Below are 16,685 nucleotides of genomic sequence, written 5' to 3' on the forward strand. Positions count from 1 at the left end.
CTTTTGTTGTTTATCTCGGTTAAAGCAAAAGGGATCAGACTGAAAATACTTTCTGGTTTCAAAGAAGAATGGCCAGTATCTTGCCAGATAGAGATTATAGTTGAATTATATAATGCTAAAAAGGAGGGATTACCAGTGAACATTCCCTATTACTTTTTTTAACATTACTGTTTTATATCGTATGTATGGCCAGATACGTAGTTGCATTCTTTTCATAGATCTATACATCTCACAAAATTGATGTCTAAAGCTAGTGTTAGCTTTTGTCTGTTGAGTTGCTGTTTTCTGGTTTCTGAAAGAAATAAGTGATGATTTCAGATTGTTCAGTATTAAACTCTTCTCTAATTTCCTTGCCCAGTCTCTGATCAGAAAAGCTTTCATCAGGCAAGGGAGCAAATGGAGCTTTGATTTATTTTATTTACTCTAGATGTGCTCATCCTCCCAGAAGAGGTGGAATGGATCAAATTTAATGTGGGCATGAATGGCTATTACATTGTGCATTACGAGGATGATGGATGGGACTCTTTGACTGGCCTTTTAAAAGGAACACACACAGCAGTCAGCAGTAATGATCGGGCGAGTCTCATTAACAATGCATTTCAGCTCGTCAGGTAATACACGCTGCACAAAGTCTCGGTTTATTTCTGAAAGCAGCTGTTATTGTTCAAATTCTTGATTTCTAAAGACAAAAATGATTGATAGATAACAAGAAGTTGAAAGGTGTTTTCCTCCAAGTTCTTCTAACAACCCAAGATTGCTTTTAGCCTTATAATTAACCTCCTGTCTGTGACTACTAAGGCACTTGAAGGAGGGAATCTGTATCTTAATCTTTCTCATTAACAGTTTAGATCATACTGAGGCAGAAGTGTACATAATCAGGAGATCAACATCCTGGCGAAACTCCTTGCCTTGTCCCTGTGGTGGCGTGGTGCCTTAGCTTCTTCTGGCTCTGCTATACCGGATCAGGTTTCTCCCATCACTGGGTCTTTAACAGCCTTGAAGGCTTTTTAGAAGACTAAGTGACACAGGCCCAAGTTGTTTGCATTACATTTCTTGGATTAAAGAAGGGATTTTTGTTTTCTTTCCTAAACCAGATACCTGAACTTTTCAGTATCTTTATGGAATATAGCTCATAAAATGTAGCCCAACCAAATGATCTCTGAGTGTGTGAGGACAGAATTAACACTACCCCCCTCCTTTTTTTTTAACCCCCATGACAACGGTTTTTAAGGAAATGCTCCCAAAGCCTAAAACTCAAACTTCTTCAACATGTAGGCAGATCTAAAGTCCCAAGAGGAAGCATGCAAGTGGGAAGGATTCTCTCTGTTTCTCCTCATACCTATATCCTTCTGGCCTAAATTTTGAGTGCCTTCTGGTTCTTCTCACCACCATATTGGGCCTCCTGAAGTGAGAAAAAGCAATGGGGGAGAAAGTTAAGGGTTGCTTACCTAGCTGTTTCTTTCTGCCTAAAAAAATTCCCCTCTGTAGAATATTTCTGCTTGAGCCGTAGAGGGCTTTTTCTTTTTTCTTTTTTTAACTTATAGAATATATACCCTACCACTGAGGTTTTTAACACTAACCCTCTGTAATGAAGGGTTTCTAATGATGTGCAGTGTCTTTTGAAATGGAGAAGAAAATGTGTTTCCTCCAGGGACTCATAGTTTTGACCAGATGATAGTCTGTTTGACCAGGCTTCCTAAAGGGTCTTTGATGGAAATCCCTTGCTTGCTTTAGAAGTTCAGCACACAATCCAGTGTTTCGCAGGGACAGACACTGATGTGCTTCCATTCTGACTTATCCACATGTTAGCCCTGGATGTTACTGTTTGAGAAACTTCCTCCCTAGTGTAAACATGCCAGATGTGTTACATGTGACAGAAAAGAGACTTATATAGTATTTATTTATTTATTTGGAAATGGAGTCTCACTCTGTCGCCCAGGCTGGAGTGTAGTGGTACCATCTCAGTTCACTGCCTCTGCCTCCCAGGTTCAAGCAATTCTTCTGCCTCAGCCTCCCAAGTACCAAGTACCTGAGATTACAGGCACATGCCACCATGCCTGACTGTTTTATGTATTTCTAGTAGAGACATGGTTTCACCATGTTGGCCAGGCTGGTCTCGAACTCCCAACCTTAGGTGATTCACCCGCCTTGGCCTCCTAAAGTGCTGGGATTATAGGCATGAGCCACCGTGCCTCGCCGTAGTTATCTATTTATAAGTAGTTATCTATTTATATCTGATTGCTTGTTTTGCTAGAAGACTAAAATATATTTTGAAGCAAAATGTTGACTTCCTGGATTTACTTTTAAACCACTAACCACAGTGTCTCTTGTTCAGCATTGGGAAGCTGTCCATTGAAAAGGCCTTGGATTTATCCCTGTACTTGAAACATGAAACTGAAATTATGCCCGTATTTCAAGGTTTGAATGAGCTGATTCCTATGTATAAGTTAATGGAGAAAAGAGATATGAATGAAGTGGAAACTCAATTCAAGGTAAAAGCCTGAAATAAAATAGTTATGTAATTATTATTTCTTTTGTGTTAAAAAGAATGTTAATCGTGTGTGTGTATGTTTGTGTATATCTTTATATACATATTAAGGTAAAGCAAATAAATATTAATTAGTATTTAGATGGATTAGCAAAAATTTTGGTTTTATTTGGCACTAAAAATAGGAATGGCATTCTTAGACTCTGCTTAATTTGCATGGATTTGTTTTTTCCTTCCTTTCACAAACCTTTTATTTCATTTTCCTTTCCTACTATGATGGCTGACATTCAGATTTTCTGGGACTCTTCATGGTACCTGAGGAAGAGGCACAAAATTGTTATTCTTGGCAAAATGTCATGAAGTCTTGTTGCATAATTTGCTCTCAAAATTTAGTCATATAAACTCTGAGTTTGTTTTAAAAGTGGCAATTCATCCTGACTTTAAGTAGATAGGATATCTTATAAAAGTTTGTTATGAAAATATGAAAGTCATTCATCATTCTTTATTGGTTTTGACCCTTTTATAATTAAATACAAACAGTACTGCATGATTTATACAGTAAAAGTTAGATTATGCTTTAAAAATTAGCCCCCATCATCTGAGACCATAATGGATTATATTAACATGAAATGACCTGTGACAATACTAGTCCCTGTTCCCCTGTGCAATGCCCTCAGGCCTTCCTCATCAGGCTACTAAGGGACCTCATTGATAAGCAGACGTGGACAGACGAAGGCTCGGTCTCAGAGCGAATGCTGCGGAGTCAGCTACTCCTCCTCGCCTGTGTGCGCAAGTATCAGCCGTGTGTACAGAGGGCAGAAGGCTATTTCAGGAAGTGGAAGGAATCCAATGGAAACTTGAGGTCAGTCCTTACTGAATAACCAATTTGTTGATGTGAAGGGTATCTTTTCTGTTTTCCATCACTGGTGCTAAACATTAGGGAAAACAAAAAGTATAAGTGTCTCCCCTGCTGCCCTGTTTTGGAAAATAAATTACTTTTTAAGATTTATCTATGTATCTCTCAACTTTAAGAAATGCTAGGAGGGAACTTCTGTGCATAAAAGTCAAATATCTGGGGAGTTAGGATGGTATTGGAATAATTCCCATTTTTGTATAGGCAATGCAAAATCGTTTCAAACTGTGACAGCCATGCCATAGAGAAACACAGGCATTGTATTTTATAGTAGCTTCTTTGGGCTTCTAAAGTCCCTGACAGGGATGCATAGTAATTGCTGATGCTGTCTAAGCAAGGTAGGATTTTACCATATCTGGAAATCCCTATTCAGCTACATTTCAGTCCTTTTACATTTGGAGCTTAAACCCCACCCAGGAAACATTTATGCCAACAATCTACATGCTTCAGCTTAAAGAAATCCAAACAGTGGTCCTACTGCAGTCCTGACTTGTGATCATGGTGTACATTTTGAATATAGTTTGAATTTCTTTCTTTTGGCTTGAAAGGTGATCCCCTATGGAGTCACCCAGCATCATTAAAGTATTTAAATATGTAGGTATTTATAAAAATGGCATTTCACATTACATTTTTGAGAGGGCTACTTAAAACCTAATTTTAGATAGTTTTCTCTTGCCTTTTTTTTTACAAGGTGTAACTGAAGGAAATCGGTAGTTTTTGTTTGTATTTCCAGTTATGCTTCTCTGATCATGGGGACAGTTTAGCAGTTCATAACGGTCACCATTATGCCTATAAACATACTTACTGCATCTCAGATTCTCATCGTGTGTTCCTTTCTATAGCCTGCCTATCGATGTGACCTTGGCAGTGTTTGCTGTGGGGGCCCAGAGCACAGAAGGCTGGGATTTTCTTTATAGTAAATATCAGTCTTCTTTGTCCAGTACTGAGAAAAAACAAATTGAATTTGCCCTCTGCACAACCCAAAATAAGGAAAAGCTTCAATGGTGAGTCAGTCATTCATTCATGTTCATGTGGCCAAGGAAAATTAGATTAGATTAGATCATTCTGGCATCTGTTTTTGTTTTCTTGGCCAGGAATTGTCTATTCTGCTGGGAACATACTGCAAGTCAGCATACATCTAATAAGAAAGGCAAATAATTAGGGAGAACCAGATGTCAGGAAAAATATTTAAAGGCATATACATTTGTGTATCTTTAAAAAGACAACATATTTAAAATATTTACTAGAGCTACTCTTCCTTAACTATTCTTTTGAGCAAATGAGAGGGTATATGAGAATACTATACAAATGTTAGTTTTTATTATATAGCTATAGTGGGTTTATCAGGATTCTGGTTACCCATTTATCTTTTTAACCTTTGTTACTGGCAGACTTTTTTTTTTCTTTTACAAGTAATTTTATTGCAGTGATTCATAACTGTTTCACCACCTATTCATTGCTAACATTTCTTTTCTTAATCCTTTCAGGCTACTAGATGAAAGCTTTAAGGGAGATAAAATAAAAACTCAGGAGTTTCCAGAAGTTCTTGTACTCATTGGCAGGAACCCAGTAGGATACCCACTGGCCTGGAAATTTCTGAGGAAAAACTGGAACAAACTTGTACAGAAGTAAGTGGTGCCAAAAATTGTGCTGTGACTGGATAAGTTCATAACCTTACTGTGTTTCAGCCTTGTTGTTTGTAGAAGAACAGTAACAGTCTAAAGGTACTTTTTTTATTAAAGATAGGCAGGCAGTAGAAGTACTTAAATATTTGTAGAAAATATAAAACTGGAATTCAGTGCTAATTTGTGAATATGTACAGGGGTGTTTTCCATTCCATCTGGCATAATCCCTTCCTGAGCCCATGGACTTATGAAGCCTTCCTCTTCAGAGTTCAGCCCAGGCCTTCCACGAGCACATTTGCTTGTTTGCATCTGTCATTGTCTAACTCTTATAGCACTTCCTGCCTCTGTCATGTTCTGTTGGATACTTAACTTTTTATTAAGCTGTTGGTGTGTATTATTCTTTAGAGCTAGATCTTAACACATTGGATAGACATCATATTTTATACTTTCACACCCATCAGTTTTTAGTTAAAAGGTATTATATATAGGAGGCCCTTAAACTATATGTTAAATGAATATTTCACAACCTATTTTTGAATATTTCCCTCTCTAGGTTTGAACTTGGCTCACGTTCCATAGCCCACATGGTAATGGGTACAACAAATCAATTCTCCACAAGAACATGGCTTGAAGAGGTAATATATATATATATATCTTTTTAATCATAAATGAAAATTAGCTAATTAATATGGGGTGGACAAAATACTTTGAGGGTGTGGTGAGTTAGAAATGGATTTTGTCATTTAGAAGTTATTTTTGGATGGTATGGTACTGACAGCAGCATAAATCAGTGGCAATTAAACTAGTGAAAAGTGTGCTCTTCTCAGACATGTTAAGAGGTCTTAGCTCTGCCATTTAAAACCTTAGGACTTGAAGAAAAATTACTTGAGACAATATGTCCCTGTTTAAGGATGTTAAAAGTGGGCATTGAGGTATAAATGACTGAAGTGGTCATCCAGCTACTGTTAAAGAGGCAGATCTGGAATCTAGGTTCTTTATAAACCATCCAAGTTCATGGTTCCCTGTCACTTATTATATAACCATCTACCTTCAGACAGAATTTCAGGTGCTTTAAGATCCATGTATAAAAGATATGTTAAAATGAAGGACAAAAAGATACATAATGGACAGGTGATAACCATGTGAGGGACTTATGGCTGAGGATAATTCTCGCAATTGTCCCCTGAATTTATCACAGAGATTCCTAGAAGTCAAGGAAAAATGAGGAATCAGTACGAGTTTTCTCACTGTCTGGTAAAAGACAACATGAAGCATACACGTTTTCTACAAAAGCAGACTTTTCTTCAGCCCTAAACTCAAGGACTTTGATGTGTGGGCCATTGAGTTCTGTGGTGTCCCTTCTATAATAAGGTTTCATATAGTAAAGTTGTGGAACAAATTTGACATGGCTCTTAAACTATGGTACATTTAGATAAAAGCTGAGAGGCTAATACTAACTTTTTAAGGAGTGGTTCCATTGTGTAGTCTGGTTATACTATTTTCTAGCTTGAGATAGGGAGAGAGCTTTGGAAATGCAAAAGAATGAAGGGTTGTTACAGTCTTGTAGCTTTTCCCAGTTTTCAGTAGCCTCATCCAGGCTTGTCAAATTAACTTGCATATAATAATTCAACCTTGAACTCCAGCGAGGTCTAGAACAGAGATATTCTGTGTGATGACTGAAGAGCTGTACAAAGGCTTGACCAGAAAGGTAGTCATCCATAGACAAGATCTATAGCAACAAAGCATTTCATTCATTCATTTGTATTCATTCAAGACATATATGCCACACATGGTTTTAGGTTATGTGGCTATAACAGTGAACAGACAGACAAAACCTTTGCTGTCATGGAGCTGAAATTTCTGCTGTGGGAATCAGACAATTACAGACAAATCAACTGATGTCAAGTAGTTACATGCTCTGAAGATGAGTAAGGCAAGGAGAGGGATTGGGGTAGAGGGTTGGTGCCATTTTATAGGATGATTAGGAGACATTTGAGAAGATATTGAAGGAAATGCTGATATCTAGAGGAGTATTGTGTGCAGAGGAAACATCAGGTGCAAAGACCCTGAAGCAGGGCATGAAAATTAAAGAGCCCGAGATGTTATTATAATGGAGAGCAAACTATGGACATATAAAATATAGGAGTCATCCTGAGTCCTTCCTTCCCCACACATCTAATTACGCAAGTCCTGCTGGTCCTCTCTCAGCACATGCACTAGATCTTGCGCACGTCTCTCTGCTCTTACCCCCATCCAGTCCTTTCTCATCTCTTGCCTTGCCTATTGCAATAGTGTCCTAACTGGCCTGCCCCTTGCCACTTTGCCAATAGCAAAACATTTTCCACATGTAAGACTGCAAGTCAGCCCATAACTGACCGTGGCTTCTTGAACCCTGTCTATTGTTCTTGCAGTAAATTCCAAATCCCTCCTTCCCATGTGTCCATGACCTTGGTGACCTGGCTTCTGAGGATCTCTCTGGTGCCAGTTCCCACAGGCTCTCCTGGTTTACTCTCTCAAAACACTGCAGCCACTCAGTCTCCTTCTGTTCCTGGGCTACCACTTGGTTCTCCTGTCTTTAAGCCTCTGCACTTTTTCTTCTCTCTGCCTGGCTTTTCACTAGAAAGTTTTCACCAACTTTTCACTAGAAAGGGGCATTTTATCTTTGAGAGGTCTCGGCTCAAATCACCTTCCCCAAAACCATGCAGTTCAATGCAGGCCACATCTCCCCAGTTACTAGCATACCCCTGGCATATTTTCTTCATAGCAGTTTATTTACAGTAATCATATTTACTGCGTGTATCCCCCAAAAGACTGTAAGCTCCATGAGGGGAGGATGCTTGCCTGATTCACTGCTGCATCCTCAGTGTCTAGCACGGTAATTACAGCAGATGGATGAATAAATATCAGAGTAAATATTGGTGAACAAATGGATGAGGTTAAGTCCCTCATACAGCTGGGTTTGGGGTTTTGCACTTTACCTGCATTATATAACTACATCCTTCACCACTGCTCTTCATTTTACAGATGAGGAGACTGGGTTCCATAGAAGTTAAATCATTAGCTCAAATCAAGTTAGTAGGATAAACCTGTTTTCCTATCCCTATATTGTGCTACTTATTGCACAGAAATTGTTCTTAAAGAGCCAAATCTGAATCAAATATTCAGTTGAGTTGTTGCATTTCCAAGACAGGTGAAGACAGAAGAGATGATTTTTGGGTCAGGACAAGGGTAAGAGTAATAGTTAGCAGCTGGCTTCGCTGTTGTAGAAGGTCTGTTTTCAGTGGAGCTATCATAATGAGCTCCTTCAGGATTAATGATTTGAGCAATTAGTAAGATTATTGATGTGCTTTGACTGTTGAATAGTGCTCAAAGTGATTTTTAATTGACTGAATTAATCTTGTGTTCTGAGCATGTATGAAGCAGTAGGTTGAGCTACAACTTAAGGTAGATAGTGGAGAAGTATTTTCCAGGTTGCTACAGCAGGAGGCCATGACTTCTGCTCATCGAAAAGTTGTACTGTATTGACATATAATTTTAAAACAACTCTGTATCATTTAAAATTGAAATCTTATCTTTCTAAAACCCATTCCTTCTCCCCTCTTTATTCCCAAACTAATAATATGGTATTATGACATGGATTTCTAAGGAACTGACTATCTGGAATCTATGCTGAATAAATAATACATCTTGGCCTACATTTGCTTCCTGGATACCAAATCAAAAATTGATGGATTAATGCTGTGAAAATTTATGGGAAAAGGGTAATAACCCTTTAAGGTGAAACAGAATCGCACAATGGCCAATCCTGTGGCAAAGCCAGCCTATCTGTCATGTGAGCTCAAGGGGTTAAGATACCCAGAAATGAAAAGAAGAACAAAGATATTTTCCAGGAGATAGACAAGAGTTTATCTCTTTAAAATCATGGGGAACTTTGAGACAACAATACATGAATTGTAGATTAGGTTAAAAAATTTGGCAAGGTTTGGGTTTTACCACCATAACTTGCTAAGAATCCCATTCCCCACAGTGTTTCTATAATAACATACAAGCCCAGGCCCATGGAGGAAGACGGCATTTATGTGGTGGAAACTGTTTTGCTTGGCAAAGAAGAGACTGCACATTCTGCTTTTTAGATATCATGTGTTTAAAAAACGAAGTTTGCATCTGTGAGTATAGAACAGAGTAACACATTAAATAGACACAATTAAACCTTAATTATAAAATGGTAAACAGTGAAGTCTTTTAAAGTCTGGCAGCTGGGAATAAACAAAAGAACTGCAGAGAAAAAACACAGAACTTGACATCATGGGGCATGAGCTCATTTCATACAGTTTATGTGTACATAATCCTATTCAGACAGCTGGGACTGCCTTCTATATAGAATTTTGACAAATGCTGGAATTTTGGCTTCAGTTTTAACTGAAGTTACATCTGGTTAATGTAATAAAATTAATTTTTAAAAACTCACTTTTTCCTCACAAGGTAAAAGGATTCTTCAGCTCTTTAAAAGAAAATGGTTCTCAGCTCCGTTGTGTCCAACAGACAATTGAAACCATTGAAGAAAACATCTGTTGGATGGATAAGAATTTTGATAAAATCAGAGTGTGGCTGCAAAGTGAAAAGTTTGAACTTCTGTAAAAATTCCTCCCTTTCCAGGTTCCTGTTATCTCTAATCACCAACATTTTGTTGAGTGTTATTTTCAAACTAGAGATGGCTGTTTTGGCTCCAGCTGAAGATACTTTTTTCTCCCTCACTCATTTTTTGACTGTCCCAGTGAAAAGATTGGCTGTTAGTTTTTCATGAGTGGGCTATCGCTACCATGCGTTTCATTCATCACAGGTGTTGCCCTGCAATGTAAACCCAAGTGTTGGGTTCCCTGCCACAGAGGAATAAAGTGTCTTATTCTTCTCATTTTATATTTTACGCTTAAGCCCCCCAGTGTCCAAAACCCTGTGCCCCACATTTGTCATTCATAAACTGTTTCATCAGTTTCCTCGAAAGACTCTGAATAGTCGACTACTGAACAATGAATACCTGGATCCGAGACTAAGCCAGACGATGGCTGGGTTAAAGCTCTGGCTCTCCCCGCTGACCCCTCCAGACCTGCTGCCCACCCCTCTCTTCCTTGCTCCATGTCCAGGGGCTGACTTGTAAAGGCCAAGTCATCAAGCTTCCTTGCCCTTTGGATGTTGGTCAATGGGGAGCCAGAGAGCAGGAGCTGGGGTCGGAGGAGGTAGTAGGTGGAGGTGTTCTTCCCTGATACCTTTACTGGATGCCTCAGGCTGGCATCCCCTGAGGGTCTTAGCTCCTGAGAGGGGACCCTCTTTTCCACACAGCCTTCTCCACCTCTGGATTTTGGTAACTGCTCCCTCCTCATCCCTTCAGGATTAGGGGCCTCAGTGGGAGGGCTTTTACTAGTCCTGGTGGGACTTGCGGTTTCCACATAATGTGCTTGCACTTTTGCAAAAAGTCTTTTTATAGAACCCACCTCAGATAATTCTGAGTGTCATCTATTTCCCTGACTGATACAGTATCTCTTCTGAAAAAGCAGAGTGCATTCAAGTCTGTAGGAAAACCCTTTTCTTAGGGAGGTGATTCTTTTCTCTCTCTGCTTCTTATTTGGCCTAGTTTACAATTTCTAAATAACTAGTTATTGGCATTTACTGACAGTAAATTATCGCCGGGTCACCAATAAATGATAGTACATTGTGAAACAAAATATTTGCTCATATTAGCAATAGGACATTCTTTGGCTTTGAAGTCTTTTGTGAAGACTTCACACACAGTTGCTTCAGCACACAGTTGTTGCTCGGGTTTTATGTATAGATAATAGAAAGCACAGTTTACTAACATGGTAAACCAACAGAGTTCAAGTCAGATAATACCCTAAGAATTAGATTTTATTTCTTATTCTGAAAACTTGCTACACAGGGACTTATCTAACCCACAGTGTGCTGTGTTGCTGACTTGATTAAAGTTGCAGCGTGTTTTGCGCCGACTCTAAGGTGCGGAAATCCTCACACCTGGCAAAGAAGAATTCAAACTGAACTTTTTTAATATAAGGCAGAAATTTCAAGACACGGGAATATGATTGATATGAAAAATGTCAAAATGTGTTCCTCTAATACACGACAGAATAGAGTGACTTCTGGACATAAATCTCCAATTTATTAAAGCATCCACCACAACAAATAGGTATAAAAGTGGAATTGGAATTTTTATACTTGTTTGTTGTAGTGAATGGTTTAATAAAAATAGAAATCACTGGTAATTTCCATCCTTTTAACGATTTCCCTTTTTAAAAAAATACACAACCAAGATTTTAATGTAAAATATTTTGCTTTAATTTTATTTTATGCCTTGATTAATGAAACATGGAAATACTGATTTTCAGTTTTGGTCACCTGAGGAACCTACCTTCATTTGCTTTTGGAAAAGCCCATTTTCTAAACGATACAATGTTGCTACAACAATGTGCAGAAAGCTTTTTGGTAATAAAAATTGTTCTTTGCCTCTAAGTGGGTATTTGCAATTATTTTCTCCTAACTAGATTGTAAAAAGGGCTGCTTTAGATCCTGTAGCTTACTCCAGTTATTAGTTATTAACAAACACCCAAGTTTTGAAGATATTTCTAATGAAAAAAGAAGGCATATTCAGAGTACCTTAAATAAATGTTTACTTTTATAGGTGTCTTTAAACTTCTGGATTTTGGTATGCCATTTAAAAATACTTCTAGATACGCATGGAAATTAGTAATACTGCAGCCATATCCTTGCAGACACATCTGTCAGTGTCAAAGGCTTCAAGATTTTTCTTAAAAAAAGAAAACAAAAAAGCAAACACCTCTACTACCCAAATGGGAGGATTACATACATAGAAATCCCTCAGGAAAAGTATTTTTTCTTTTCTTGTTGCGGCCTTAAAAATAGAATAATGACTATTTCTGATGGACAGAGATATAGCATTTTAAGCTGGTGGAGTGTGAAATCCCACAGGTATGTGCATGACTTTCAGAGAGTTATTTGGCGGGGAGGTTAACCAAGATGTGGTGCCATTTATAAGCAGTGTTTTATTGTTTTTGCTTGCCCCGCTGCCACAAGTCAGCTAAGTCATAACAAAAGCTTCAAATTGATGCTAAGGAAGGCCATGCCCTTTGGAAACAAGAAATTCCCAATCTGTTTTATGTTATGTACCTGACATCTTTTCCTGCATTCACTACCAGGAAATAAGGACGAAATTAAATATCAAAATTCTAATCGATATCAGTGCAATGTTCAGGAAATATTCATTCAGAAAGATCTGAGAAACCATTCAAAGTGGTAGGACATCAGAACCTACTTACACTGCTGTGGGGGAAATGCAGATTTAAAATTATATATATATATATAATTTTTTTTAAGCAGAAGTTTCTTCTTGTATTTGGTAAACGTAAGTTCCGTAAAGCCAGATGCTATACAGTGCAAAGACTAATGTGGCAATAGTTCTAAGGACAAGTTGCTGCTCAGGTTTTATGTATAGATAACAGAAAGCACAGTTTACTAACATGGTAAACCAATAGAGTTCAAGTCAGATTAATACCCTAAGGATTAGATTTTATTTGTTGTGCTCGAAATTTGCTACACAAGGACTTATCTAACCTATATTTTGCTCTGTTGTTGACTTGGTTCAAGTCTCAGTGTGTTCTGTGCTGACTGTAAGATGCACAAGTCCTCACACCTGGCAAAGAAGAGTTCAAGCTGGAAAGGGGTTTGGTGCTTCCTGGTTTGTCCAGGTTACCTGTTATTAATTTATTATTAGCAGCCCAAGAGGAGATATGTGCCCAATGTACAATATCTTATGTTTGACTTATAAACATTATCCCAAAGCAACATCAAATACAGTTCAAAAGCCCAAGAGGAAAGGGGGTAATAAGAAATCAGAACATTGAAGAATGTTTAAAGCATTGTTTTCCAAACACTAACAAAAAAAATTAAGTGCAAACTGAAAATACAAATGAGATTTACAGGCACTGTGTGTAGAATGTGCAAAAATTTGCTTAGCTTTTCTTTTGTTTTTTTGGTGTTGCTTTAAGAAACTTTATCAAATATATTTATTACAAATATAAAGCTTTCTTTCTCTCCCAATTGAAGGCAATTTAAAAAATTCGAAGTTTATCAATACCCAGTACAATAACACAGGTGAACCAGTCAAATTCATTTTCTTTCTGGAAAAGAATAACAAACCAATATTTAGGATGTTCAAAGGCTCAACAAAAACCAGTCTAGAAATCACCCAGAACAATTGTTTTCTGTTGCCAAAGACTTTTGTTCTTCAAAAGTCACCATCCACCAGCTGAAGATTTTATATGCAGATACCTTGAAAAATTCAAATAAAAAATGCAGTGAATCATTTAATATGTAATTTTCTTGTTACAGGCATAGTAAATACCACTTAGCAAAAGCACTGTATAACAGACAAGAAGGAATTTCCCATAAGTAAACATGAAAGTGGATTAATAGAATTTTTTTAATTTTGGGAAAAATGTTAGAGCAGTTCTAATAAAGCTCCTTTTTTTTAATAGGAAATACAGATAGATCATGGTGAGAGAGCTGAACTCGATTTAACCTATACTTATTTCTTTTACGCTTTGGTCAGTAAGTGCTTGTATGCTTTTAAGGCTTACATTAAGCCCTCTCCTTTCTGAAGATTAAGATAAGGGCCCAGCTCTGAAGATCTCAGAAATTCCTTCATCTGTCCAATTTCTTCAGTAACCATAAATTAGAGTCAGACACAGTACTTTACTTTCCAAAATAATGACAAATAAAAATGGCCAATCTTTTCCTTTGCCCTTGTTCACAAAACCCTGTAATTTCCACCAGACTCTAAAGGGTACTTCTCCCCACCCCACCATGTATTGGTATTTTGGGGAATACCAATATCTTCATGACATTTTGCTAAGTTGTAACATGCTAATTTTGCTTTGCCACAATAACCTGCAGTAATGAGCATTTGGATTTCAAAGATTCAACTAGCCTCAGCTGGTCATTTTAAGTGCCTGGCCTAATATTTTAAAAAGCTTTTAATTACAAGATTAAGGTTTTTAAACATTTCAATAGCACAGTCATCTCATTTAGTGCTTTCGAAGAATGACCGATTACTCTGTAGAGCTTGCAGTATGCATTTCATGCCAACAGTGTAAAGTGAGCATGAATTACTCAAGAGGTGGACTTCACTTCTCTCATCTATAACACACGAACTGGCAGAAGGTCCAGTTGTCTTCATTTACAAATAAACACCCAACTTACCAGATACTTTAACTTGTATTTCTTTCATCATCTTTAGGCTTGGAAGTTTCCTCTGTTGTCTAAAAGGGAAAGCAAAAACCATCCGTGAGCTCTTTCTTTTCTGTATTAAGTATGAGGAGACGGCCTTCTCAGAATTAAAGGACAAAAGGTGGCAGTCAGTGGGGAAAAATAAGATGGTCTTTTCAGTTTCTCTTCTTCATTTGGCCAAAACATTGTGAGTTCTTCCTCCTCAAGTTTATTAGCTAAAAATAACCTTAAGTGATCCTGATCCTCAATGTATCACTCTCAGCTTTATTGTTTTAAGGTTAGGGTAGGTTACAAAATATGCATAGATGTTCTTAAATGGCAATGTTGCATTCTATGGTGATCCTTCCTTTTCCTGTACATAGGGTCATGGTTGTCCAGCAAATCCACTCATCATATAGGGTTATTATGCTTTCTATTATTTGTTTCTACTATTTGTTAAAGGGCTGATTAAGTACTTCATATAACTGAAATTAAATAATAGGCAAATAAGTATTTAATCTGAGATATAATGGCATAATGGTCAATTATCAATGCTGTTTCCTATATCCCTTAAGGAAATCTACTACAGGAAGATTTTAATACATTTTTTAAAAGCTTTGGTGTAACTGGACTATTGTCTTTAAAGCTAGACCTTTAACTCCTCCTTATAGCCAGAGGATCATAGTAATAATCATTTAAATCATATGTTCCTGGAATTGGAAGGGACCTAGAAGTTGTCTTATCCCATTTTTATTTCTGATCACAGCTTGAGTAGTTTTAATCATAGGAAGTTTACAACTTCCATGTTCTAAAATCTATATAAACCACATACTATGGTGGTATTTTAATTAGGGCAAGAAACACAGGCAAAACACAGGCAAATTGAGTTGTGTCAAGAAACTTCATTTAGAATATTAAAGCACCAGTTACTTAAATATATATATATTTATTTATAATATATATATTTATATGTATATTATATATACACACACATACACACACAAAAAAAATTCAATTACTTTACCAAGGCATACTCTGGAATAGATAGTACTTTAAGAAATCTTTTATTCTAAATAGATTCCAGTAAGAAACTAAACAACTGAAGTGATAAACCCCACTCTGTGTAACTGCTAAACTAATTTGTAGTGTATTTACTGCTCCATTTACCTTTGCTGAATCCTTCGCTTTACCTCCATTCTTAGGTGCTTTGGAGCTGGAAGCGGTCTTCTTGCGCTTATCCTAAAGCAAAGGAAATGTAATGAGGCTATGGCTATCATCAATCCATCTAGCAATTAACTAGGCTGGTTAAAGTAATCCAGACTATTCTGAGATCTCCAATTTAATTAAATAATGGAAGACTTTGGGTGTTTTTTCATGATTTTTTGAACAATGGTGAGTGTTAGAGAATTGTTTAAAGCAGGAGGGAAAAAGGATAGAAATAAGGAGGGAAATGTGGGTGACGCTGATGCTCTGCCAATTCCCGTGATGCATGACTCACCCAGACCTTATTTTGCTAATCAAAACACATCTCGTCAATGAGATGTTAAATGTTGGCAAGGGTGTGGAGAAAAGGGAACCCTTGTACACCATTGGTGGAGATGTAGATTGGTACAGCTATGATGGAAAACAGTATGGAGGTTCCTAAAGAAATTAAAAGTAGAACTACTATATGACCCAGCAATCCCTCTTCTGGGTATATACCCAAAGGAGATGAAATTACCACCTTATAAAGGTATCTGCACTCCCATATTCACAACAGCATTACTCACAATAGCCAAGATATGGAACAACCTAGTTGTTGATGAATAGATAAAGAAAATGTCATGTATATATACATGATGGAATATTATTCAGCCTTAAAAAATTATATCCTGCCATTTGCCGCAACATGGATGGACTTGGAAGACCTTATGCTAGATGATATAAGCCAGACACAGAAAGAAAAGTGATTTCACTTATATGTAGAATATAGGTAAAAGAAAAAGCTCAAAAATACAGAGAATAAAACATGGCGACCATGGTAGGGAACAGGAGGAGGAAATAGAGATATAGGTCAAAGGATACAAAATAGCAGATAACACAGAATGAACAAATGTAGAGAGTTAATGTATAACATGAGGACTAAGGTTAATAAAATTGTATTAGGGATTTTTGTTAAATAAGTAGATTTTAGCTGCTTTTGTCACAAAAAAGTAATAGTGTGAGATGACAGATATGTAAATCTGCTTCCCTACAGTAACCATTTTATTATTTCTATGCATCCCAAAATACCATGTTGTAAACCTCAAATGTACACAATAAAATTTATTTAAAAAACAAAATAGAGCTTGTCTCTATCAGGACTGGCTTTTGTGTGCCAAAAGAGCAA

General features: G+C 37.2%; 2 protein-coding genes across 15 annotated transcripts in view; one reads left to right on the forward strand and one right to left on the reverse strand.

The window, feature by feature from the left end:
• Positions 1–16,685, forward strand: part of ERAP1 (endoplasmic reticulum aminopeptidase 1) — a 52,564-nt gene that overhangs the window by 25,093 nt on the left and 10,786 nt on the right. For 2 of the 4 annotated variants that reach the window (XM_030927268.1, XM_030927269.1), the window contains exons 13-19: positions 428–611; positions 2,336–2,492; positions 3,166–3,350; positions 4,244–4,405; positions 4,889–5,029; positions 5,580–5,661; positions 9,054–9,473. In XM_030927268.1, coding sequence (XP_030783128.1) covers positions 428–611; positions 2,336–2,492; positions 3,166–3,350; positions 4,244–4,405; positions 4,889–5,029; positions 5,580–5,661; positions 9,054–9,212 — 1,070 coding nt within the window. In that variant the 3' untranslated portion in view covers positions 9,213–9,473. Of the gene's footprint in view, positions 1–427; positions 612–2,335; positions 2,493–3,165; positions 3,351–4,243; positions 4,406–4,888; positions 5,030–5,579; positions 5,662–9,053; positions 9,474–9,508; positions 11,546–16,685 lie in introns of those variants that run through there. The other 2 variants (XM_010353758.2, XM_010353760.2) reach the window with 2 other exon arrangements.
• CAST (calpastatin) overlaps positions 11,348–16,685 on the reverse strand; it is a 111,969-nt gene continuing 106,631 nt past the window's right edge. For 7 of the 11 annotated variants that reach the window (XM_030927270.1, XM_030927275.1, XM_030927271.1 and 4 more), the window contains 3 exons: positions 15,485–15,556; positions 14,312–14,370; positions 12,775–13,381 (listed from right to left, as the gene is read on the reverse strand). In XM_030927270.1, coding sequence (XP_030783130.1) covers positions 14,320–14,370; positions 15,485–15,556 — 123 coding nt within the window. In that variant the 3' untranslated portion in view covers positions 12,775–13,381; positions 14,312–14,319. Of the gene's footprint in view, positions 13,382–14,311; positions 14,371–15,484; positions 15,557–16,685 lie in introns of all 11 variants that reach the window. The other 4 variants (XM_030927274.1, XM_030927273.1, XM_010353753.2 and 1 more) reach the window with 1 other exon arrangement.

Source organism: Rhinopithecus roxellana, chromosome 3 (genome assembly GCF_007565055.1).
Source record: "Rhinopithecus roxellana isolate Shanxi Qingling chromosome 3, ASM756505v1, whole genome shotgun sequence".
In the NCBI taxonomy this organism is placed as follows: domain Eukaryota; kingdom Metazoa; phylum Chordata; class Mammalia; order Primates; family Cercopithecidae; genus Rhinopithecus; species Rhinopithecus roxellana.